Source organism: Micropterus dolomieu, linkage group LG05 (genome assembly GCF_021292245.1).
Source record: "Micropterus dolomieu isolate WLL.071019.BEF.003 ecotype Adirondacks linkage group LG05, ASM2129224v1, whole genome shotgun sequence".
In the NCBI taxonomy this organism is placed as follows: Eukaryota; Metazoa; Chordata; class Actinopteri; order Centrarchiformes; family Centrarchidae; genus Micropterus; species Micropterus dolomieu.
In genome coordinates, this window is record NC_060154.1 from 25,851,401 (window position 1) to 25,872,299 (window position 20,899).

The 20,899-nt window shown below is 40.1% G+C and overlaps 2 protein-coding genes across 4 annotated transcripts in view; both read left to right on the forward strand.

Annotated features, from left to right (window-relative positions):
- LOC123971410 (cytoplasmic FMR1-interacting protein 1 homolog) overlaps positions 1-20,899 on the forward strand; it is a 1,205,200-nt gene that overhangs the window by 638,358 nt on the left and 545,943 nt on the right. The gene's annotated exons all lie outside the window — the stretch shown is intronic.
- prdm5 (PR domain containing 5) overlaps positions 6,605-20,899 on the forward strand; it is a 32,595-nt gene continuing 18,300 nt past the window's right edge. For 2 of the 3 annotated variants that reach the window (XR_006825185.1, XM_046050257.1), the window contains exons 1-13: positions 6,605-6,826; positions 7,577-7,660; positions 8,229-8,351; positions 9,777-9,945; positions 10,093-10,270; positions 10,803-10,895; positions 11,025-11,146; positions 11,845-11,924; positions 13,940-14,024; positions 14,117-14,274; positions 14,731-14,824; positions 17,724-17,884; positions 20,713-20,806. Coding sequence is in view for 2 of the 3 variants with exons in the window: in XM_046050257.1 (XP_045906213.1) it covers positions 6,728-6,826; positions 7,577-7,660; positions 8,229-8,351; positions 9,777-9,945; positions 10,093-10,270; positions 10,803-10,895; positions 11,025-11,146; positions 11,845-11,924; positions 13,940-14,024; positions 14,117-14,274; positions 14,731-14,824; positions 17,724-17,884; positions 20,713-20,806 (1,540 nt within the window). In the remaining variant the exon portion in view is untranslated. The remainder of the gene's footprint in view (positions 6,827-7,576; positions 7,661-8,228; positions 8,352-9,776; positions 9,946-10,092; positions 10,271-10,802; positions 10,896-11,024; positions 11,147-11,844; positions 11,925-13,939; positions 14,025-14,116; positions 14,275-14,730; positions 14,825-17,723; positions 17,885-20,712; positions 20,807-20,899) is intronic. The other variant, XM_046050258.1, reaches the window with a different exon arrangement.

Below are 20,899 nucleotides of genomic sequence, written 5' to 3' on the forward strand. Positions count from 1 at the left end.
GCTAACCATCTGCAGGGCTGTCCATGTTTATCTTTTGCGTGGTAATGAGCGCAGGGCTTTGATGTATGAGTTTTGTATATATGTGTGTACATGGAGCAGGGTAAGGACTGGAGACAGACATGTAGTGCTCGGGTAAATGGTGGAGTAATCACAGCAGCGCACGGAAGACCTGGCTCTAATTCCTGGCTTGGCTAGTTTGACTTGCCATCAGATTGGACTCTACTCATGTGAGCTGTCAGTTAAGACCATCTTAAGCATATGAAACAGCCTCATAAAACCTCAATTAAACAGACATTTTAAATGCTGTGGTTGACTAAATTATACTGTCAGAAAATCCAAGATGATATGATACATTTTGCTTCTATTTTGAAAAGGGAGATTTGTCTGGTCTCCAAAGGGTCAGAGATCTCTTTAGAGGCTTTAAAGAAATAGTTCAACATTTTGGGATAATGAGATGAGAAGATTGCTACCAATACTGTTACTGTACTGCAAATATGAAGATAGGGAAACAGCTAACAAGGCTCTGTCCAGAGGCAACCACACTTTTCTACCAGAACCTCTAAAGCTTGCTAATTAACACTTTACATTTTGTTGGTTTAATTTGTACAAAAACTGTAAGAACAACATGTTTTGGTTTTACAGGGGTTGACAAATGAGATATAATGTTTACATTTGTGAGCTTTAAAAAGCTGGACCTTTATACAGGGTCGTGGCAAATTGTTTCCCCTTGTTTCCAGCATTTGTTATAAGCTAAGCTAACCAGCTGCTAGCGGTAACATATATAGCCTAGAACACAGACATGAGAGTCAGATCACTTTTTTCAGTTATCCTTGGCAAGAAAGCAAATAAATGTCAAAATATTAATTTAAAGAAAAAATGATCACTATGTGATGAAATAGCAACATTTGAACAAGCCATCCAGAATTTTCCCTTAGCCTGATTCGACACTGGGAAATAAAAATGATCTTCATTACACTGTTCAGTTTTGAACAGTGAAGCTTACCTATAGCCCTACATATTGTCTGTGGTTGAGCAGTAGCATTTCAGTGAAGCGTGCAGGACCAGGGATGCTGTCAGCCAATCAGTGTAGTGGCTCATGAATAATGTGATTATTAATAGTTAAACAATTCGGGAAATATGCTTACTCACATTCTCGATAAGAGGACTGATACCATGTGCTTTATGTCTGTCTGCTAGGAGTCAGTTAGCTTATCTTAGCATTAAAAGCTAACCTGACTCTGTGCAGTGGTAAAAAAAAAACAAAAAACAAACCTGCCAACGAGCACCCTGAAGCTGACCAATTAACACATTTAATCTCATCTGTTTAATCTTGTCATTTTTACACTTTTTGTATTTTTGTTAATTATTGAGCTCTAGAGGTGCTGGTGGGCTGATGTTTTTTTTGTTTTTTTTTTACCTTTGGACAGAAATAAGCTGGCTGTTTCCGACACCTTCCAGTCTTTATGCTAAGCTACACATACCCGTCTCCTGGCAGTAAATTTATATTAACAGACAGATATGAGAGTGATAGCAGTCTTCTCATCTAACTCTTTGCAAGAAAGCAAATAAGCGTATTTCCCAAAATGTTGAGCTTTTCTTTTAAGTTAATGACCCTCACACTGCCAATTTCATTGGGGAAAAAAAGTTTTTTTGTGAAACTGAACATGTTTTGGAGAAATAATGATACAGATGTGCTTTATAGACCTGCAGGAGTTGTAATTTGTAATATAATTGCAACTCCATTGGAGTGTGTTTTGTGTGTGCTGCACTTGCTGCTCAACTTTGAGTGTAACTGCTGTGGCAGAGAAAAGCACTAAAACGTTGTGTGTCTTGCCATCTTTTGGGTTGGTAATATACTAGAGAGCGGTTAAATTAAATTATTCACTGGTGCCACTGTCTTAGAAATCTCCAAAGTAAACAGTGTGAAATGGATGTATGACGCTTTGAAATCTCACACACGCACACAGAGACGGAGCCCCAGCTGTGAAGTAAAGAGGAGCAGACCATGAAAGTGATTCCACTTCTGCAGCTCTGGGGATAGATCATTGTTGAGGCTCAGGTCCAAACCAGCTCTACATAGCTCTAATTTAGCAGAGGGCCAGGCAAAAATCGGAGGCTTCATTCCAAACCCATCCTGACCAAGAGCCCATTCCCAGGAAGGGTGGAGAGGGACCAAGGGCCCTTGGGCATTGCTCGTCTCAGCCGATCTCCATTAGGATAACTCAAGTAGTGAAAAAAAACAATGACTGGCTCCTAAACATGACTTTGATTTAATCCCGCTGTATATTTAACTCTAAGGTCAGTTTTATTATCATACACAGATATGAACTATCCTGTACACATGACATACATTTGAGGATCCTGTTCTCATACATATGCCTTTAAATGTAATTCTGTGTGTGTCGAGGTGTCTATTTGTGTGTATGTATTAGCTTTGTGCACATGAAAAGCCTTGTGTGTTTGCGTATTTATGTACTCACTGCCATCACTCACTCTTGCTGCATAGGGGTGGTCCCCCTGCTCTCTTGTGCTCATGAAATCACTTCTAAGTGCCTGTAATTTCTCACGCTTCATCAGTACTGTAATTTCAAAAGACTCCGTCTGAAGACCCTCCTTCAGTGGCGACCTGGGGTTGTCAAATGAAAACATCATTTATCCAGTGACCTCGGAGCTTCAGGAAATGGTTTGTTGGCTATTCAGCGACAGCCTTGAAATAGGGAGCTGTGGTGAGGGACTGCGGGGGTTTGTGAAACATGAAACAAAAGGTGGTCTGGCCCCTCAATCTACAGTATCAGGTTTGAGAGATTTCAGAAAAATGCACACATCCATTTGGAAAATCTTGTATGGAACCATTTGTATGTTTGCCAAACTGAGGTTTTCCTCCAGTGAAAATATTTACTTAGAAAAAAAGAAACTCTGAAAGTATTTATTTCAATGCAATCCTCTCCTTCACCATGTCCTAAATGTGGTTTCTGTAGTTTTTGGCCATCAGAGACTCAACTGGCAGTCCAGCCACTGAGTGGCTCAGTTCCATCGCTGGGTACTTTCAGGTTTAAAGTCTTGGTCCGGTGGGATCAGTGATCCATATATCTTTGTTTAGTTTAAAAAAATTTCATCATGGTAGATTTTTAGGTTCTCAATAAATCATTGTCTGCTTGTGCTGCTTGGCCCATGTGCAGGCTTTGTCATCACTTTAAAGGGCATTCATGGAAACATTCTTTCACTCATACATGTCTGTATGAGTGAAAGATGTTTAGGAAGAAAGCCTTCATGATTTGCGCTCCCACTGCATTGAGTAGCCAAGCTTTTCCATAAAAGAGCTGCTAATGAATTAGTGAATTCTAACTCCTTCGATCTTACTTTTAAGTGTGCTCCAATGCCAAAAGAGATGTCGGTCTGTTGGTCAGTCTGTCTGCAACTATCGCACTGTAATATCTCAACAACTATTCGATGGATTGTCGTGAAATTTTATACATTCATGGTCCCCAGAGGATGAATCCTAATGACATTGGTGATCCCCTTAATTTTCCTCTAGTGCCACCATGAGGATGAAATTTGTTTTAAGTGAAATGTCTAAACAGCTATTGAATGGATTGCAATGAAATTTAGTACATACAGTCAGGTTCCTTTCAGGATTAATGAATTAATTAATCCCTTAACTTTCCATCTAGCATCATTGTCAGGTCAAAATTTCAATTACAACCTGCAATTAGCCTCAGCTCTAATTGATTTAGTGCTAATTAGAAAATATTAGCATGCTATCATGCTTAACTAATAAGGTGAACAGCATAATAGCAGCAACATAAACATGCTAGTTTTGTCATTGTGAACATGTTAGCATTCTGATGTTAGCATTTAGCTTAAAGAAACTCACAGAGCTGCTAGCATGGCAGGAGACTCTTTGTCTTGCTTGAATCCTATCCAACTGCTAAATATTTTGTATCACACAGTTAATTTCTCAGACTACAATCACGGTAAAGCATTCACTGATAATTCACTGATAACTCCAACTACAGGATTGTGTTTAGATTGTCCTAGATCTAAAATGTGATGCCCCAATTCGCCTCAATTTGGTTTCAGTCATTAGTGAGAAGTCCTACACCCCCACGCACCACAAAAGCTAGAGTTATCTATTCAGACCAGCACAGACTCTCCATGATCTTAAAATGGACAAATCGGGATTATCATTCTGCTTGCTGGCATCTTGTAATGGGGTCCTGGCATTAGCAGAAGAGCTTTCTGTGTGTGTTTCTGTGTGTCTTTTGTACAGGTGTTGGAGATCAGAGCTGGTGGGGATAACCCTGGGATCTTAGTGAAAGCTGAGTGAAAGTTAATGGGATGGAGGGTCCTTAGAGGGCACAGAGGAAAAAAGGGGTCATGACATTTAATCGTCTTGCCCCGACAGACCAAGGCACTGACAGAGAGGTCAGGGGGGACAGAAATGGACCAGGGAGGACATGGGTGGGGCAGACACACACAAAGGCACTCTCAGTGCAGTGATCAAACTTGTCACCCAATAAGTCTCCCTGTAACCCCCTATGGCTTAACTTTCTGAAATACACCTGGAACGTGACCCCAGGCCACTGATGACACGATCTCAAATACAATAGGGATTCGGGGCCGGGGCACGTTTACCCCCGTTTTGAAGCCTAATTCCTTTAAAAATAGCAGTCTGTATAGTCTCACATAGACACTCGAGCAGACCAGCTCATTAACTCCGAGGTAAACACATGCATCATGATTCAGTCTTTGCAGTAATTATCAACCAACGTTGGTCATCTGGACCAATCATGAAGCATTTCGGCGTAGAGCCACAACACAACAGGAACCATTGACATAAACACGGGCCATAAACGCAGTAAACAAAACCAACACAACACTGACAGACTGCTGATTAAAGGAGGAAGATGTTTTTACTGAAGAGGTGTTCAAAAACAGAATACAGACAAACAGTCAGTGATTAAAGATGATGCTAATCTCTCTGGGCAGGGTGAAAGTCAACAAATCAAGGTGAGCAGAGATATATTTGTGTATAATCTATATATGTTGAAACCACATCCACTGCTCAGCCATTAGAGCAAGTTTTTATCCTTAGTCAAGGATCTGGCTTTACTTTGAGCACTTTTGTTGAAATGTCAAGATTTACAAATTTCACTAATCTAAAGCTTCTAAAGAAGAATATGTAAGATTTAATCTGTCTATTTTAAATAAAAATAAAACACACAATAAATAAATAAATTAATTAATAATTTAAACCTCAGATATATATTTAAACGAGTACATGAGCAAGACCACCGTTATTATTCTACTTTTTGGGGAAAAAGTAGTAGGACTAATGTGGAAATAATCAGATTGTGTGATGTGGAAGTGACAATTCTTACATGTATTGTATTACACACACATTACACATTTAATTAAGATGTCTACAAATTATGAAAAAGGTCAACTGAAATGTAATCTCAACATGATGTGAATATTTAAATGATAAGAAAAGAGCAACAACAATGTTCTTTAGAACTACTAAACAAAGATTCAATAGCACGGCTTAGGTTATGGGTTTTTTATAATTCATTTGGAGCCTTACATAAGTTTGAATACCAGCCATGTCAAAGTAGTAATAATATACTCAATATGGTACCAGTCACCATGGGAATAGTATGATCATACTCCTGATTTATGTTTCACCCTGGAAGGTTTGGTTCAGATGGTTCCTGAGTAGCCAGCGTCAGGCCAGAAGAACCATCCGTCCCAGTGTCCCTTGATTGGAGGTAAATTGTGGTTTCTGGCATGCTGAGCTGACTGTTTTAAACCGAAAGGGTCAGTCAAACCTCTGGTCTACTGCTTGTTGGTACAGTGTGGTTTCTGAATTATAGAACACATAAATTCAAGCCAAAACACACAGCTATTACAATATTCTGAGGTTTTAGAGGTTAATGGTGAATGAGGGAAATGATGGTGAGTGTTTTTTTCAGAGCTATGTAAAATACATGCATTATCAGTGTAGAGTAGGAAATTTAGCTTCTGTAACAATTTACCATGAAATGGACTGTAAGGATTAATGGATCTGTTTTTGCAATGATAATCATCCATTTTCTAACATATTCACTGAAATGTGCATGTGAGCTCCTCGTGTGATATAATGCCAATGGTGATAACTTTTCAAAATATTCAGATTATCAATCGTCATTTTACCTTGGCTTGTCAGGGGCTCTGAGGCCTTAAATTCAAGTGGGTGGTCAGATGGCCGAACAGTGTTAAATTCCTACATATTTAACCCATTCTAAGCCAATAAATCAATGATGCTGACACAGTCAGTGAATATGGTATAGGCTCACAGAATAGTTTTTATATATTTTATAATATTTTGTGGGACACTATCTTATGGTAGTTACCAAAGATACAAAAGTGCTGCATCTTTGTAACTCGAACTACAAGTTTTACGTCTGTTCCTACAGTATTACTGTCCTTACAGTGTTGCTGGCTGGGAGAGCAGCCTGAATGAAACACAGGCTGGAGTGTTGCACGACAGACAAGGTAGCTTCTGGTTACAAACTTTGGACCAATCAGGACGCCGCTTGCTTTCCAGCAGCAGGAGCAACAGAAGTTCAACCTTGGACCACTGCACGGAGAAACTATCTGCTCTAAATTCACACTGACAATGCTTATTCACTTCCGCTGACATATCTGATAGCCAACTAATTGTCATTGAAGGAAACGTTTCCGAGTAATGACAATGTTGGGTATGTATGTGCCAGACAGATTCTCTCTGAAATCGTCAAACGTCCAGGATGGAATCGGTCTTTACACGGCGAGGCGAGTGAAAAAGGTTTGTTGTTTCTGACTGGGCAACTTTGTGACTGAGTTTACACGCGGGAAGCGTTGAAAGTTACTTTTTTAAAAAGCTAAGCGTTGTACATAGGGTTTCTGTTCGCCGTATTCCTTATAGTCTGTCAAAATCTCAGTCTCAACCCAAGGCTGCTCTGACGTGAAGTGCCACGTAGCTACAGGGAATCCAGTTGTTTCTCTCGTTCACTACATGACAATGTCTTCATGTCGGCAAACAAGGCTCGCGGGGCTGTTTAGGGAACCAACGCAGTAACTTGCATAGATACTTAACATGCATGTTAGCTAAAAGCTCTCAGCTGTTAACGTCATTTAGCAAAACTGCATACATTTCCTGCTGTCAGGTATATAGGGAAGGCGAATGAAGTTGTGAAATGTTTCAGAGCAAGTATAGTAGGGATGTATTTCGCGTTCAGGAAGACATTGTCATTTGAAACGGTGGTAAAGCAGGTTTAGGATAAAGATGAATAAAACAGGACACATTTTGACCACGCCCCCTGGATATTTGGCACTTCTGGAAGGTCAAAAGGAAAAATGTCCAGTACTGAAGGATGCATTCACATGTTACATTAAACAGTAGGCGTGCCCACTAGCTCTCCAACTTTTGCCCACAGTGCAGAAATCATGATTTGGAAAGTTCATGTATGGCGTTTTAATGTAATTCATTTTGGCTGCCGGTTTGCTTTTACAATGGCATCATGTATGACAAACGATCCCTCTGTTTGTTTTGAAGGGAGAAAAGTTTGGCCCTTTTGCGGGTGAGAAAAAGCTGCCTAGTGAGCTGGATGAAAGCTCGGACACCAGGCTTATGTGGGAGGTGAATGCACATACATTTTCATATTTTTACACCGCTCCACACATTTAAAGCTTTCAGAACTCAAAGGTGTAGGTGGTTAAAACAGGTTAAAGCAAGACTTTGTCTGGTGAACCAAATGTGCGTTTGATGTCATTCACAGGTGACTTTATGTTGTTTTTAGTTAAGAGGTGCATAATGCACAGCACAATAGCACTAGCCTCACACCTGTAAAAGCGGCATTTAATACGTCATGTGGTAATTAAACAGTGCAGTAAATGTGCACAAAACACATCCTTTCTCATATGACAGCTGTGATAGAAAGAGACAGCTGCGTGCTATGTTCCCAGCTTTTCTTTGATAAAGACAACATTTAATTACATTGCAGATCAATAACTATGGTAACCACTGAAATAAATGCTATGATGTAGTTATCTGTAGCTGCCACATTGTGAGGCACAAGCGTGTGTACATGTTCATATGTAAGGCCAACACACTTTGATGCACAGAATACAAAGCATAAAACCGACAAGAAAAGAAGAAGAACCAGTCGTTCACTTCTGACAATTCATGCAGTTATTTTTTTTTCCAGGTCCGTGGCAGTAAAGGAGATGTACTGTATATTCTGGATGCTAGTAACCCACGCTATGCCAACTGGCTGCGGTTTGTCCATCAGGCGCCTTCACAAGAGCAGAAGAACTTGGCAGCCATTCAGGTATATTTCCTCACAGTGGACAAGCAAAGCCTGAGGCTTACCTAAAAAGAAAGACAATGATACATATAACAGGAAATACACATCTGTCAGGGCCAGCTGTAAAGTCACTTTTCAGCGGACAACCATCGAAGCAAGATCTGAAATGTCACCTTTTTTTTTTTTAATAGTAGTGCAGGTAAAAAAATGTCAGCGTTTCATTGTGTTTGTTCAGTAAGACAGATGACCACGTGAGTTTACCTTTACAGATGACACGAATATTAAATATGTTGCAGTGCTGTTGAGAGAGTGAACATGGTGGCTAAAACATGGAAGAGTGACACATCTGCACACCTTCAAACTGAACTTTAGAAAGACATTTCATTGAGAATCATGATTGTTTTTTTAAATGATAAAAATAGGTTACGGGTGAAGAGGGAAAATCTGTTAGATGAAATATCACGTCACATTTATGTCGCATTACAAATCACTTTGGCTTAAACTCTCTATGTAGCCAGATGTCTGAACTGTTTTGTAAAGTGTAGTGTAAATTTCATGTAAAATTGGGCAAGCAGATACATTTTCTTCTTCTGTACATATCTCAGTGCGTTTAGGATCCATACAGTTGAACTGGAAGAGGGATTTATACAATAGCAGCAGTTTTTCTAGTTATTGCAGCAACTGGGAATGATTCTCATCTCTCAATTTGTCCAAAAGACTACAAGAACATTTTTAAAGGTTATTATATTGACAAATTATGCATCAACAACAGTAGCTATGCCTACGACTACTGAAGAATGTTTCAAAACACAACCTCTTAAAGCATACACACGAACACTCACACACGCGATCTGGGAAATTTCACCTCTTGCACGCCTGTATAAAAGATAAAAGAGATTGTTTTCTCATCATGGAAGAAAAATAGAAGTGGAATGAAGAGGAGATGAACATTTCGAGTCTCGAGGCCAAGTTCCTGCCATTAATACACGAATGCCCAAAGTTGATTGGTCATTTAAAGGTCATCCATGTGTGTTAAAGCTCTGTGTTCCATCAACAGTGACATTTATTGTGTGGCTTTCCTCTTCTTAATCATTATTTATGTATATTTAGAATCCCATAGTTAAAACAAAATGACGGTTTGATTTTATCAGCATGACCTTTAAGGACAAGAAAGTTAATGATGACATTTTTAAGGGTTTGAGATTTTAACCTGTGGCCTCAATCAGGCTTAACCGACTGTTGTCTGGGTGTAATGAGTTCAACCCTCAGCCAGCCTCAGTGGTTACTGAGTGTACATTACCATAAGTGGTTATAACTGTATTTTTAGCAAGAATGCTTTTCTCATCAGCTACATTCTTCTCAAATGTTTCAAGTACAGTTCTGCCAGTGCTCCATGGCATCGTTATTTTTGTGTGATTACTAGATTATAACCATGTTGTTGTCTCTTAGGATGGAGAGAACATCTTTTACCTGGCTGTGGATGACATAGAAACAGACACAGAGCTCCTAATAGGCTACCTGGACAGTGATATGGAGGAAGAGGAGGAAGATGAAGAAGAGGAGGTCATCAAAGATGAAGACGAAAACAGTAAAGATGCCAAACATCTCGTTGAAATGGGTACAGTGGAGCTATATTACCTTATTTGTAATCCCCAACATATATAATTAATTTATCATATGTACATTTCAAAGAAAATCACACCGAAAGGACTGTATATTTGCCTTTTAGATCTCTGCTCATTGTATGTTTGTCACATCTCTACAGAACTAGTAATAAAAAAGGAGGACCACCCCTGCCTGCTGTGTGAGAGCAGTTTTCCCAGTGAGGAGATCCTGGCTGCCCACCTCCAGAGTCTGCACCAGAGGCCCAGCACAGAGGAGAAGGACTTCAAATGCAGGAACTGTGGCAAGAAGTTCCCCATCAAACAGGCTCTGCAGCGCCAGTGGGTTTTCTGTTCCATCACTTAACTGATTGTAGTGTAGTTTTATTTCACATTTAACTGTTCTAATAAAAATATCCACTTACCAGCACTTTTAGCTCATTAATTAACATGTTAAAAATCTTGTGTGTTTAATCTTTCCTGGACTGTAGTCGTCACCGTGGCTAGCAGAGACTTCAGGAAGTCACTGTGCATGTGAGGTGCTAGTAGGTGAATATTTTGTTTTGGAAGGAGCCAGGCTAGCTGTTTCCCCGTTTCCTGTCTTTGTGCTAAGCTAAGCTAACTGACGGCTGACTTCATATCAAATGGATAGACATGGCAGTGGTATAGATCTTCTCGTCAAGAAATCGAATGCCTTTATTTCCCAAAGTTTAAAGTATTCCTTTAATTCAATTTTATTAGAAATAAGTTTTTGTGTGTTGTAAACTAATTTATCCTGTATATCTGCTGGACAATTTACTTTTCTTCAGCCACCACCTTAATTTGTTTCACCGATTTGCTGCCTAATTTGTTTTTATTTTGTATCCTTCCCCAGTGTTTTGCATTGTTCTGAGTCACTGGATCCATCAGTTGACTCTAAAGCGCACCAGTGCTCCCTCTGCCACAACACGTTCAGCTCCGAATCTAGGTAACACACATGGCCCAAAGGAAATTTAAAACCTGTATGTACTATCTACAATGAACACATGCCACTTATTTCCTAAGACGCACATTTATACAGAGTTCATTCTTCTCCTTCTGTATCCTGCATGTACAGCTTTGAACAACACAAGGAGGCCTGTAAAGGAGATGCCAGGTTCATCTGTAAAGCAGAGAGCTGTGGCAAAAGATTCAAGAGCAAGGATGCTCTGAAGAAACATAAAGGAAATGTTCACACAGGTTGGCATCTCTGTCACTCCCTGAATGTCTGATTTTCTCAGTCTTTCTCTCTGTAGCACACACATATTCGCAATGCACTGCACTTTTCTTTTTTCAAAAACGGCATGTACTGAAGTTAATCGTCCATTAGCAGCCTCCGCACTAAAGGAACTGCTGTAACATTGCTTGACCTCGATCAGTTAGAATCTGCAATGTTGAGACCCATCTCTAATTACTTGCGCTACATAATTGCTGACCTGTGTGTTCTGGGGCGGCTCACTCCTTTGGATAATTGGACTTCCATAGCTATTTATGATGGGATGTAGGGCAGCGGGGATCTATGCAGCCTTACACATGATTCAAATATCAACCCGAGATTAAGACATTCATCTCAGAGGCTGATGGAATTGAGATCTGGGCCTTTATGTTTTACCAATGTGGTCGGGACAAGGAGGGGGTGGGTGGGTGGGTGGGTGTGTGTGTATATGTGTGGCCGAGGGGGGAAGTGGATCAGACTCGTCAGATGTGGGGCATGTGATTCACATGGGGTAAGGGGGGGGGGGCTCTATGGTGGGGTCATTGGGCCTATGGTGAGGAGTTCAGTGTCTAGTAAAATGTTTGGTATTTGTCTGTTGCCGTGTGGTGCTTGTTGGTATAATTGACGACCAAACAAAGTTAGGTTTGGTCATTATTCATCCTTTTTCCCCCTTTTTTTATAGGGAGTGCACGCCGGAAACTCACATGCACTATTTGCAACAGGAAATGCTCCTCCTCTCTGAATCTACAAGAACACAGAAAGGTGAGGCTCTGCAACATCTTCTGTACAGCTCAAATGATCCCAACCAGATACTTTGCATTTGTGAGGATTTACTTAGCTTAACGCTGTTTTGCATGATCCATTTTTACAGTGATGTCACTTTTTTGCTGTTTCTTGCTGCACAGTGGAATCCGTCACACGCCACTGTTTCTATAACCCAGGCTAACCTCTTAATCTTGCAAGCCTCTGAGTTCACTTTGTTCGGTTATTCCTTCTCCACATGAAGGTGTCTTTATGATCAAGTTGTTACAAATGTATTCTGGGTGACAAAGAGCCGAGAGGTGGTTTCTTTTTCACTAGCTCATCCCACAAGTCTTGTGAAATTTAAGAGGTTCTGTTGGCAGACAATAAGGTTTTAACCTTGGCGTCAGGATTCTCACTATTACTGATGACAGATTTGAACTGGGCTGGTAAAATACTATTTTAAAATGTTTTAATACAAATGGATATTTGTTTTGGTACTCCGAATTGTCAGTATCAGCCTGTGTTTATGAACGCTTTTTACATTCGCTGTATAGAAATCTGAGTGAATAGTTCTTTCCAGGTTACACTCCTCCCCTGTTGTGTACAAAGTAGGCTAATATGTCCTCCATTTAAATATGTAATTTCAATGCAACGACATACAATTCATTTAATTGCATTAAATAATTAGCCAGCATACATGAGGCGGGTGTAGTAAAATCCAAGATTTTAAGTTGATCTTTGCTCACAATCTGAAGCTGCTTTTGTACTTTCCCTTGAACAATCTATGCTTGTTTGTGTAGAGATTAAAATATTTTAATTGGACATGGGAACTCCTGTTTATCTGTTGATATTAAAGTATTTGCAGTTAACTGGGACATTCAACACCAAATCAAAGGTTTAATCAGGATTAACAGTTTTTTTCCACATATGAATTAATTAGTTCACTGGAAGCTGTTTCCTGCTTCAGGTCAGGACGATGCTATGGATGATGTTGGGCAGTTGTCGCGAAACAAACTGTCTTATAGGTGAATGTTAATGAAGAACGTTAGTGTGTCATTCATTAACTAACATTCTTCATTAATGATCCCAGCTGGTAATTTCATTTTCTCTTCTTTCTCGACATCTATCATCCAGATTAATCAGCAAGCATTAATCCATCTCTGTCACCTTATTCATCATCACTTCCAAACTGTCCAACATTTAAAGTCACCTGGAAGTTGCGACACAGTTCTGCAGTGCATCATTTAGCCTACTTCACTTGTCTATGAGTCGTAATTCTCCAGTTTCAGATCTCAAGGGTATTTTAAAATAGGCGTATGTAATATTCCTATGTGGCCTCCTTATGTGTGTATGTGCCAGTTCAGCTATCATTTGGCGCATAGAATTCACAGTCATGCACTATTATCTAAACCATTGTCTGTTATAAAATTGGAGATTTGAAAGGCAGAATATGTTTCTATAGATTTAGGTCAGCGTTACATTAGATTTTGACTGAATTAGTTTTTTTCCATTTAATAAAGATGTCCTATTTAAACACAATGTGTGATAATAAATAAGGCACATTTCTGGCCAAAACATATCTGGTGTATTCTTATAGCTTCAGTCAAAGACATTGGGGCATTAAGTATTATTCTTGCAAAAGAGTTATCAAACTTTCCATAATGACACTTTAGCTCCAAAGCAGCTTAAAACTGCCATTATCATCATTTAGCTGAACAAGCTTTTGCAGTAGCTGCTGTCACAAGAGGAGCTGCTTTGCATTAGCATATGCTATTGTAGCTGTACGCCGGGGAACTATTGAATGTGCAATTATGGGAGCTATGCTCTGAAGCAGAAAGGGATTGAAACTTTTCATCACTTTAATTGCTTTTCTGTCTGTACACATCAGTCTAATGAAAGTGGACAAGATTTAGTTTCTGTAGAACATCGCAGGCCGTGATCCTTCAACTTTGACATGCACTTTACCCTAATTTTTAAAAAATTATCAGCAAGAACAAATCGTGAACGCTCTGTTTTTTACTCTTTTGTTGCAGGTACATGAAATATTTGACTGCCACGCATGTGACAAGAAGTTCATTTCTACAAATCAGCTAAAACGCCATATGATCACGCACTCAGGTAAGAAAACGGTGCATTAAATAACTCCCTCAACGTTTTGCGTTATCGCTGTTTACCAGAATGCATCATCGTCTTAATCTTTCAATGATTAGAGAAGCGACCATATACCTGTGAGATCTGTAGCCGTTCGTTTAAGCGTCTGGACCAGGTGACGGCTCATAAGATCATCCACAGCGAGGACAAACCATACAAATGTAAGCTGTGTGGGAAAGAGTTTGCTCACCGCAACGTCTACAAGAATCACAAGAAGGTGAGCAGCTGTAATTAGTCTTTCACAGGAGTGGAAATTATGTTCTTTATATCATTATATCTAGCTGATTGGTGTTTGCAGACAAGAGATATTAATTGAGAGGCAGAGTTACTTCAAAGCTACACTTATTAGTGAGGCTGTAATCAATCAGGGTCTCGTTGGTGGCAGTTATCTGTGGGGTCTCTGGACTGCTCCACCCCTGAGGTCCCCCATGTTTACTTTTGGGATTGGGGTGTCACTCAGATAGATGGGGGGGCAGAAAAACAGAAACACTTTGAACTTAAAGCCCCTTAAGCTGCTTGGCTTCATCAAGTCAACAAACCAAATCAGCTACGGAGCCTTTTGCATGATCTTCTCACATCAATTTAAGAAGCTTCATCAATATCCACAGTGAGGCAGGAGGCAGCTCTGCTGACACATTATAAACATGCTGCTGCTGCTCTGCTCCCTCTGCAGACCCACTCTGAGGAAAGACCCTTCCAGTGTGAGGAGTGCAAAGCGCTGTTCCGCACCCCCTTCTCTCTACAGCGTCACTTACTCATCCACAACAGTAAGTATGAGTGTGAGTGTCCCTGTGTGTCCTTGTGACCCTGCCCACAATGAATACATATACCCATAAGTAGGGCTGCAACTAGAAAAATTTACAGAAATAGATGTACAGCTAAAACAAGGACATCAAAGCTAAAAAAGATAAAACTAATGATATAATATTATGTACATATGAATTGGTGAAAAAACATCAGACATTGTCTTTATACAAGTCAGGTGTTCTTTCTATTATAAACAAATACAAATAGTGCAAAGGAATAAATATTCAATGGGTACTAGATTATTTTATATACATGAAGTGGGTGGTTATTTAGAGTATATGCATGTATGCATGTGTATATATAGTACATACAACTTGCAGGATTTATAGTTGGATGATATGCACAAGAATGTGTTATGTCTTGCCATTGCAGCCATACCTGTAAGTTTAAAAGTGAAAAAAGTAATGAAAGTTCATGTTCATTTTTTTCTCATCATTGTTTTGTATTTAATATTTTTCAAATTTAGATTTCAAGTTAAAAATGCCAAAATAAATCAAGTTACTGTTAATAATATTTTACACATGTAGTCCAATTGCTAAATGAGCCCTGTGAAATTTGAAGTTGTTTTTGAAGAGAGATTACCTCGGAATAGATATAGATCACTATCCCTCCTGTATTTTGAGCAACCGGTCTAAACCAGCCTGGCATGGTTGTTAGGTGATATGTTCAGTGGCCTTCAACTCATTCTTACTCCTGTGGATACTTCCATTAATAATAGAAATCATAACCCTATCAACAATCTCACTGAGGGGAAATTAGAAAGCATTTAGGCTGACCCTGGGTGCTGTGGTCCAGCAGAAACTGTCTCCCTAGAAAGTCGAGCTGAAGTCCAGCCATGGCAGGATGCAAGGCTGCTCCTTGAATTGAGCCAGATAACAAAGAGATTGTAAAGCTCAAGGCATTTCCTGCCGCTGTCTCAGGAGGCAGGCTATATAATACCAGGACTCGTATTATATATCAAGTTCTAGACGGTATGTGGAGCGGGAGGATCGGGTGTGTGATTTCACTGTAGGTGAGAGAATAGACATGCCATTGAATAATTGTGACTGTTTTTCAGAGTTAATGTTAGGGCACCACGTTAGCGTTCTAGCGATTGTCTCACTGTGATAAAATGAAGCACAGCTGTTGTAGCATTTTCAGGTGAAATCAAATTCTTTTCAAACTCAATGGGCCTCATGCGAGGACATTTTCATATTCTTATCCTGAAGCTCTCGCTTGTTCTAAGTTGTATTCAGCAAACTCTCTTAACTGGGCAAACTTGTCCTTGTTTCAACTTGATGAAAGGCAGCTGTTCCCAAGGATGGACATTTGTGAGATTTGATCATTAGCATAATCAGTGCTCACAAATTGCTATAGAAGGTTACGGTCTGCAGGTATGTTTCATTCACAAAAATCACCAGTCACCAGGAGTAAAAAAAGAGACTTCCACACAATGTAACTGTCAGTATGGTAGTAGTAGTATTAGGGGACATTAAACAATTAGCTGGAAAATATTAATACAGCTGCCACTATACAGAAAGTGGTGTGATACTGTCAGGTGTTATAATGGAGGATGATCCTCGAAAGCGCTTAGACCTACATATCCTCAGGCAGCTGTCGGGAGTGTGAGAATTTTCCTAACAGCTGCTGAACTTGAATCATAAAATAAAAAATATAAAAACAGAGGACGTCACACCTGTCAGTGAATTGGCAAACCAAGATTCATTTTGGATTAAATTTATTTTAGGCATTTTATTTTATTTTAGTTGATTTCGAGAACATATTTAAACTCCAGATTCTTTCAGATTAAAGCAATATGACTTTTAAACCAAACTTTTTTTTTTTTTCAAAGAAAGGCAGACCATCTGTACATGAATCGTATGACAGGTCTAGACCGCTTCTGGGTTTTGTTCGAGAAAACTGGTGCATCTAGTTCTCATAAATCACTCGTACATGTCATTTAAGAACAAATCTGTTAATATGTGTGGTTCCTGCCTAATGGAACATGCACAGCACATGAATGCAGGGTAAAATGTCAGTTGTGGAAGGTGTTTTAAGACCCAGAGAACAATCCTGTGTGTATGTGAAGTATAAATTACTATCTGTTGTTCATATCCGCGTAGCCGCACGCGTGGTCTAATACCAGACTGAAGCCCTGTTCCAAGTGATAATGAAATATTTATGTTAGGAGGTCGTTGACATTAATTATCATCAAGTGAATGTCTCGACTTGATTAAAAACACAATGGACCTTCGCTTTCACTGGTGTTCCATTTTATTGAGCTGACCATCATCGGCCTTGGTAATTGGAGAATGAGCACAAGCTTGTAACCATTTGCTCCTGCCAAACACGCACACTCGCTCTCTCCACACCAAAAAAATTGAATGATCTCCATATAATGGAAACAACTACTCTTCAACAATAGAGGCTGTTGTATGGAGGCAGAAAGCAGAGGCGTGAAGGAAAACATCAGGCTGCACCCGGAACAGCTGAGATTGTGCCCCCACGTACTGAGTACTGTCTGTCTGCCATTCTAGCGCTTGTCAGTGGAATGATTAATAAAATAAGGCATGTTTTTTACAGAACTATTTGACGTTCAGATGAAACATATGGCAGAGTAGTTAGTTTTAAAGTTTCCCCCAGGATTTCAGCTACAAATACACAATAAAGGACGACTTCTGTAAAAACCAGGCCTTTCTAAAGACCATTGTTTGGGGTTGTCTGGTGCAATGAAAAACCCCTCTTTGTATTTTTCTGCCCACACAATCGCCCCGTTCAAATTGGTTCCCCTCTTGCTGTGCGTGATGACTGTGTGTTCACCGTCACAACAATAGATAACTGGAAATGGCACTTACAAAAGTTCCTCTATCCTCATTACAGGTGAGAGGACATTCAAGTGTGACCAGTGCGACGCCACGTTCAAGAGGAAGGACACGCTCAACGTCCACATCCAGGTGGTCCACGACGGCCATAAGAAGTATAAGTGCGACCTGTGTGAGAAGGCCTTTGTCACGCCTTCTGTCCTCAAGAGCCACAAGAAGGTGAATGAAAAGACAGACAACGTCAGTCATAGACGGCGATTGCATGTCTGCAAGGGCTTTCAGTTTGCTCCGAAATTTAGTTCAAGCTACATTTTTGTTGTGTTTATTTGAAATCCACACAGTTCAAACATAACAGTTAGAAAAAAATTATCTTGATTGATAAAATGATCTTGGAGTCCTGCATGTAACTTCAGATAGGTACTAAGAATGTACTTCCTCTGCATTTTGAGATAAAGCTAAAAGTAATGGAAGCATTCCACTGAATTGCAGTTTTAAATCAGATTATCCATCATAAATCTTCAGCTATCACACTAGATTTAAAAGGGGCAAAATGACAGCCCAACCATCCACTTTACCAAAATGTTTCACTTGTTTCACGTGCAGTCTCACTTCTCTTCTCACGAAAGTGATGCAGCTAACTGCAGTAATATCTTGGACTGTCAAACCTGGTGGGGACATCCATCTTGACCATTGCTGCCCATGAAGGCTTGAAAATCAATTCCTATGTTGATTAGAAATGGCAGTTAGTCCATTAGCTCCGCAGGGTTTCAAAGCCCCAAACAGATCTCTCTGCAGATTATGAGCCCTAAATCTGACAACGTCCGGTGTGGTTATGGATCAAGATTGAAACCAAACAGATTCTTGGCACACGGCAAAAGAAAATGTCTTGGAGGTTGTCTCAGAACAGTAGGGCTGAAGACTGGCATCTTGGACTGTCTCGCTGCTTATGGGGTCTGGAGGCTGCTGAGAGATCTGGCCTTGATCAAAGCCATGTTGCTGAGGAGACGACAACTTGCTGGCTGTGTTTACATGCACAAAGAGTAACCTTGCTTTTGGCCATACTGTTGTTGAGGTCTTATTTAATGTACACTTTGGCGCTCGGCAACTGTTTGTTTGAGCAAACTTTGGCCCCCTGAATAATCACAAATAGCTCTCAGGGCCATGTTTCGTTAGTATCAAAATATAAATGTAGCTCTGTGCACCGTGTCTGATTTTGCACATGTGATGAAAATCAAAACATCAGATCCAGGATTCTAATTTACCTAATTACCTTACCTAATTTTGAGCAGAGCTGCAAGTAATGATTATTTCCATTATAAACCTATAGAATCTGCCTTTTTATCAATCAAATAATTGTTCAGTGTTTGAAATAGATTTTTTTTTTTTACAATTGTTAAAAATACCAAGTTGACACACAATTTTGTCACCTGAACCAGGATAGTGAAGTTTTAAGAAAAAGAAAAAATAATTTCAGATTCAAGTCGACCCTGGATGACTTGTTGTTGTTGCTTTTTCTTCCTTTCCAACTCACAGGACAGACGTATAACATTGTGTCTTTCTTGTTTGCCTGAACTTTAGTCATATGTGCTGTTGCAGCAGTTGCTTGTGTAAATGAACAGTAATGTCATCCATTTCTGGCAGAACAGGCCAAAGTTATTCATGGAGCGCTCTTGTGTTACAGTCAATGCTTTCTCCTCAGTGAGGATGGATTTGTGTTATACGAGAGGGTGTGTGTGTCAGCATGTATGTGCATGTATTGTATATTTTGCACATTGTACAAGGTAGTCTCATCTCCATCAGGGGTTGGAAGAATTCACTCCTGGCTGAAAATTACAGGGTTGGTTTTTGAGTAGTTACAGACATACAGATAATTTATATATAAAAACTCTGAATAATTGCCTACAACTCCCAATAAATTCCACATTTGGGACGTGATGCTCCCAAGTGAAATTGCTAGTGTTCCTTGTGGCTATCTGATTAAGAAGTTATAATACCAGTGATGTTTTCTCTGTGTACAAACACCTAACTAAATAATGCAACACTATTCCATCTGGGACACATATGTTCATATATGTGGATGTGTTTGTGCATGATAATGTGTGAGTGAGCGTGAGTGTGTATGCATGCGTTTGTTGATGTGCGTGCGCGCGCGCATGTGTGTGTCTATAAGCACGTGTGTCTGTGTGTGGATGGAGCCTTTGTAACGAAACACCCGAGGTGTCAGAGGGACACAGTGGGGTGACGGAGGAAAGGATGGGGGCCCAGAGAGGAGGTGTTCCTGTATTGTTGTACTGCTGTTGAAACTGTCGCTCTGAGTTTGAGCCTTTCATACTCACGATTATTCTCGGGAATTTGCAACAGGCCAGGAAGAGGAATTCAGAACGTACTTTTCAACAAGGAGAGAGGGATAAGGAGGGGAGTTAGGGGGAAGGGGTGGAGGAAAATATAGAGGAGGTAGGACACTCTTTCCACATGCTCCTCTTCCCTGTTTGCATGTGCAGCCCTTGTGAGCCCACAGAGCTCAACACTGGACTGCTGGGAGGTGAAGGGGGAGGAAGAAGAGGGAGGAGGAGGATGAGGAGATGAATGCGTACGTGCACCCTGGCCTTCAGTCCCCTGGCCTTTAGACCCTGGCAAATCTGCATCGTCTGTGTTCTTTGATCCTACCTTCAGGGCAGTTCAGTGAATCCACTGTCATGTGAACATGTTCATCTCCATTCACTACCTCTAGTTAGTGGTGCATTATAGGAGAAAATTGTGTTGTTACTTCTTTACCCATCAGTGCAGTTTAAAAAAAATCCTTTATGTTTATGCTATTATGTTTGTCTGAATGGTTGTTTGAAGACACAGCATGATAAAGTTAAATTTTCTATATTTGATAATGTTCTGATGAGTATCTGATAAGTATGATGTTCTGACATTGAAGCCCCGCTATCACAGTAGATCACATTTTACCTTGTAATGTAGGAAGGATGTGAGGAATAATGTTACAAATGTTTTTCTTAACATCAACCATGTGTGTTTTTTTTAAATAATTTGTCTGCCAGACACACACGGGGGAGAAGGAGAAGATCTGCCCATACTGCGGACAAAAGTTTGCCAGCAACGGCACGCTAAGGGTCCACATCCGCAGCCATACAGGTCAGTGGCCCTCCGCAGTTCAATGCTTTGTGAAATCAACCTTCCATCAGCTGCCATTAACATCACCCACTAGAGTGGAAGATGATTTTGTAG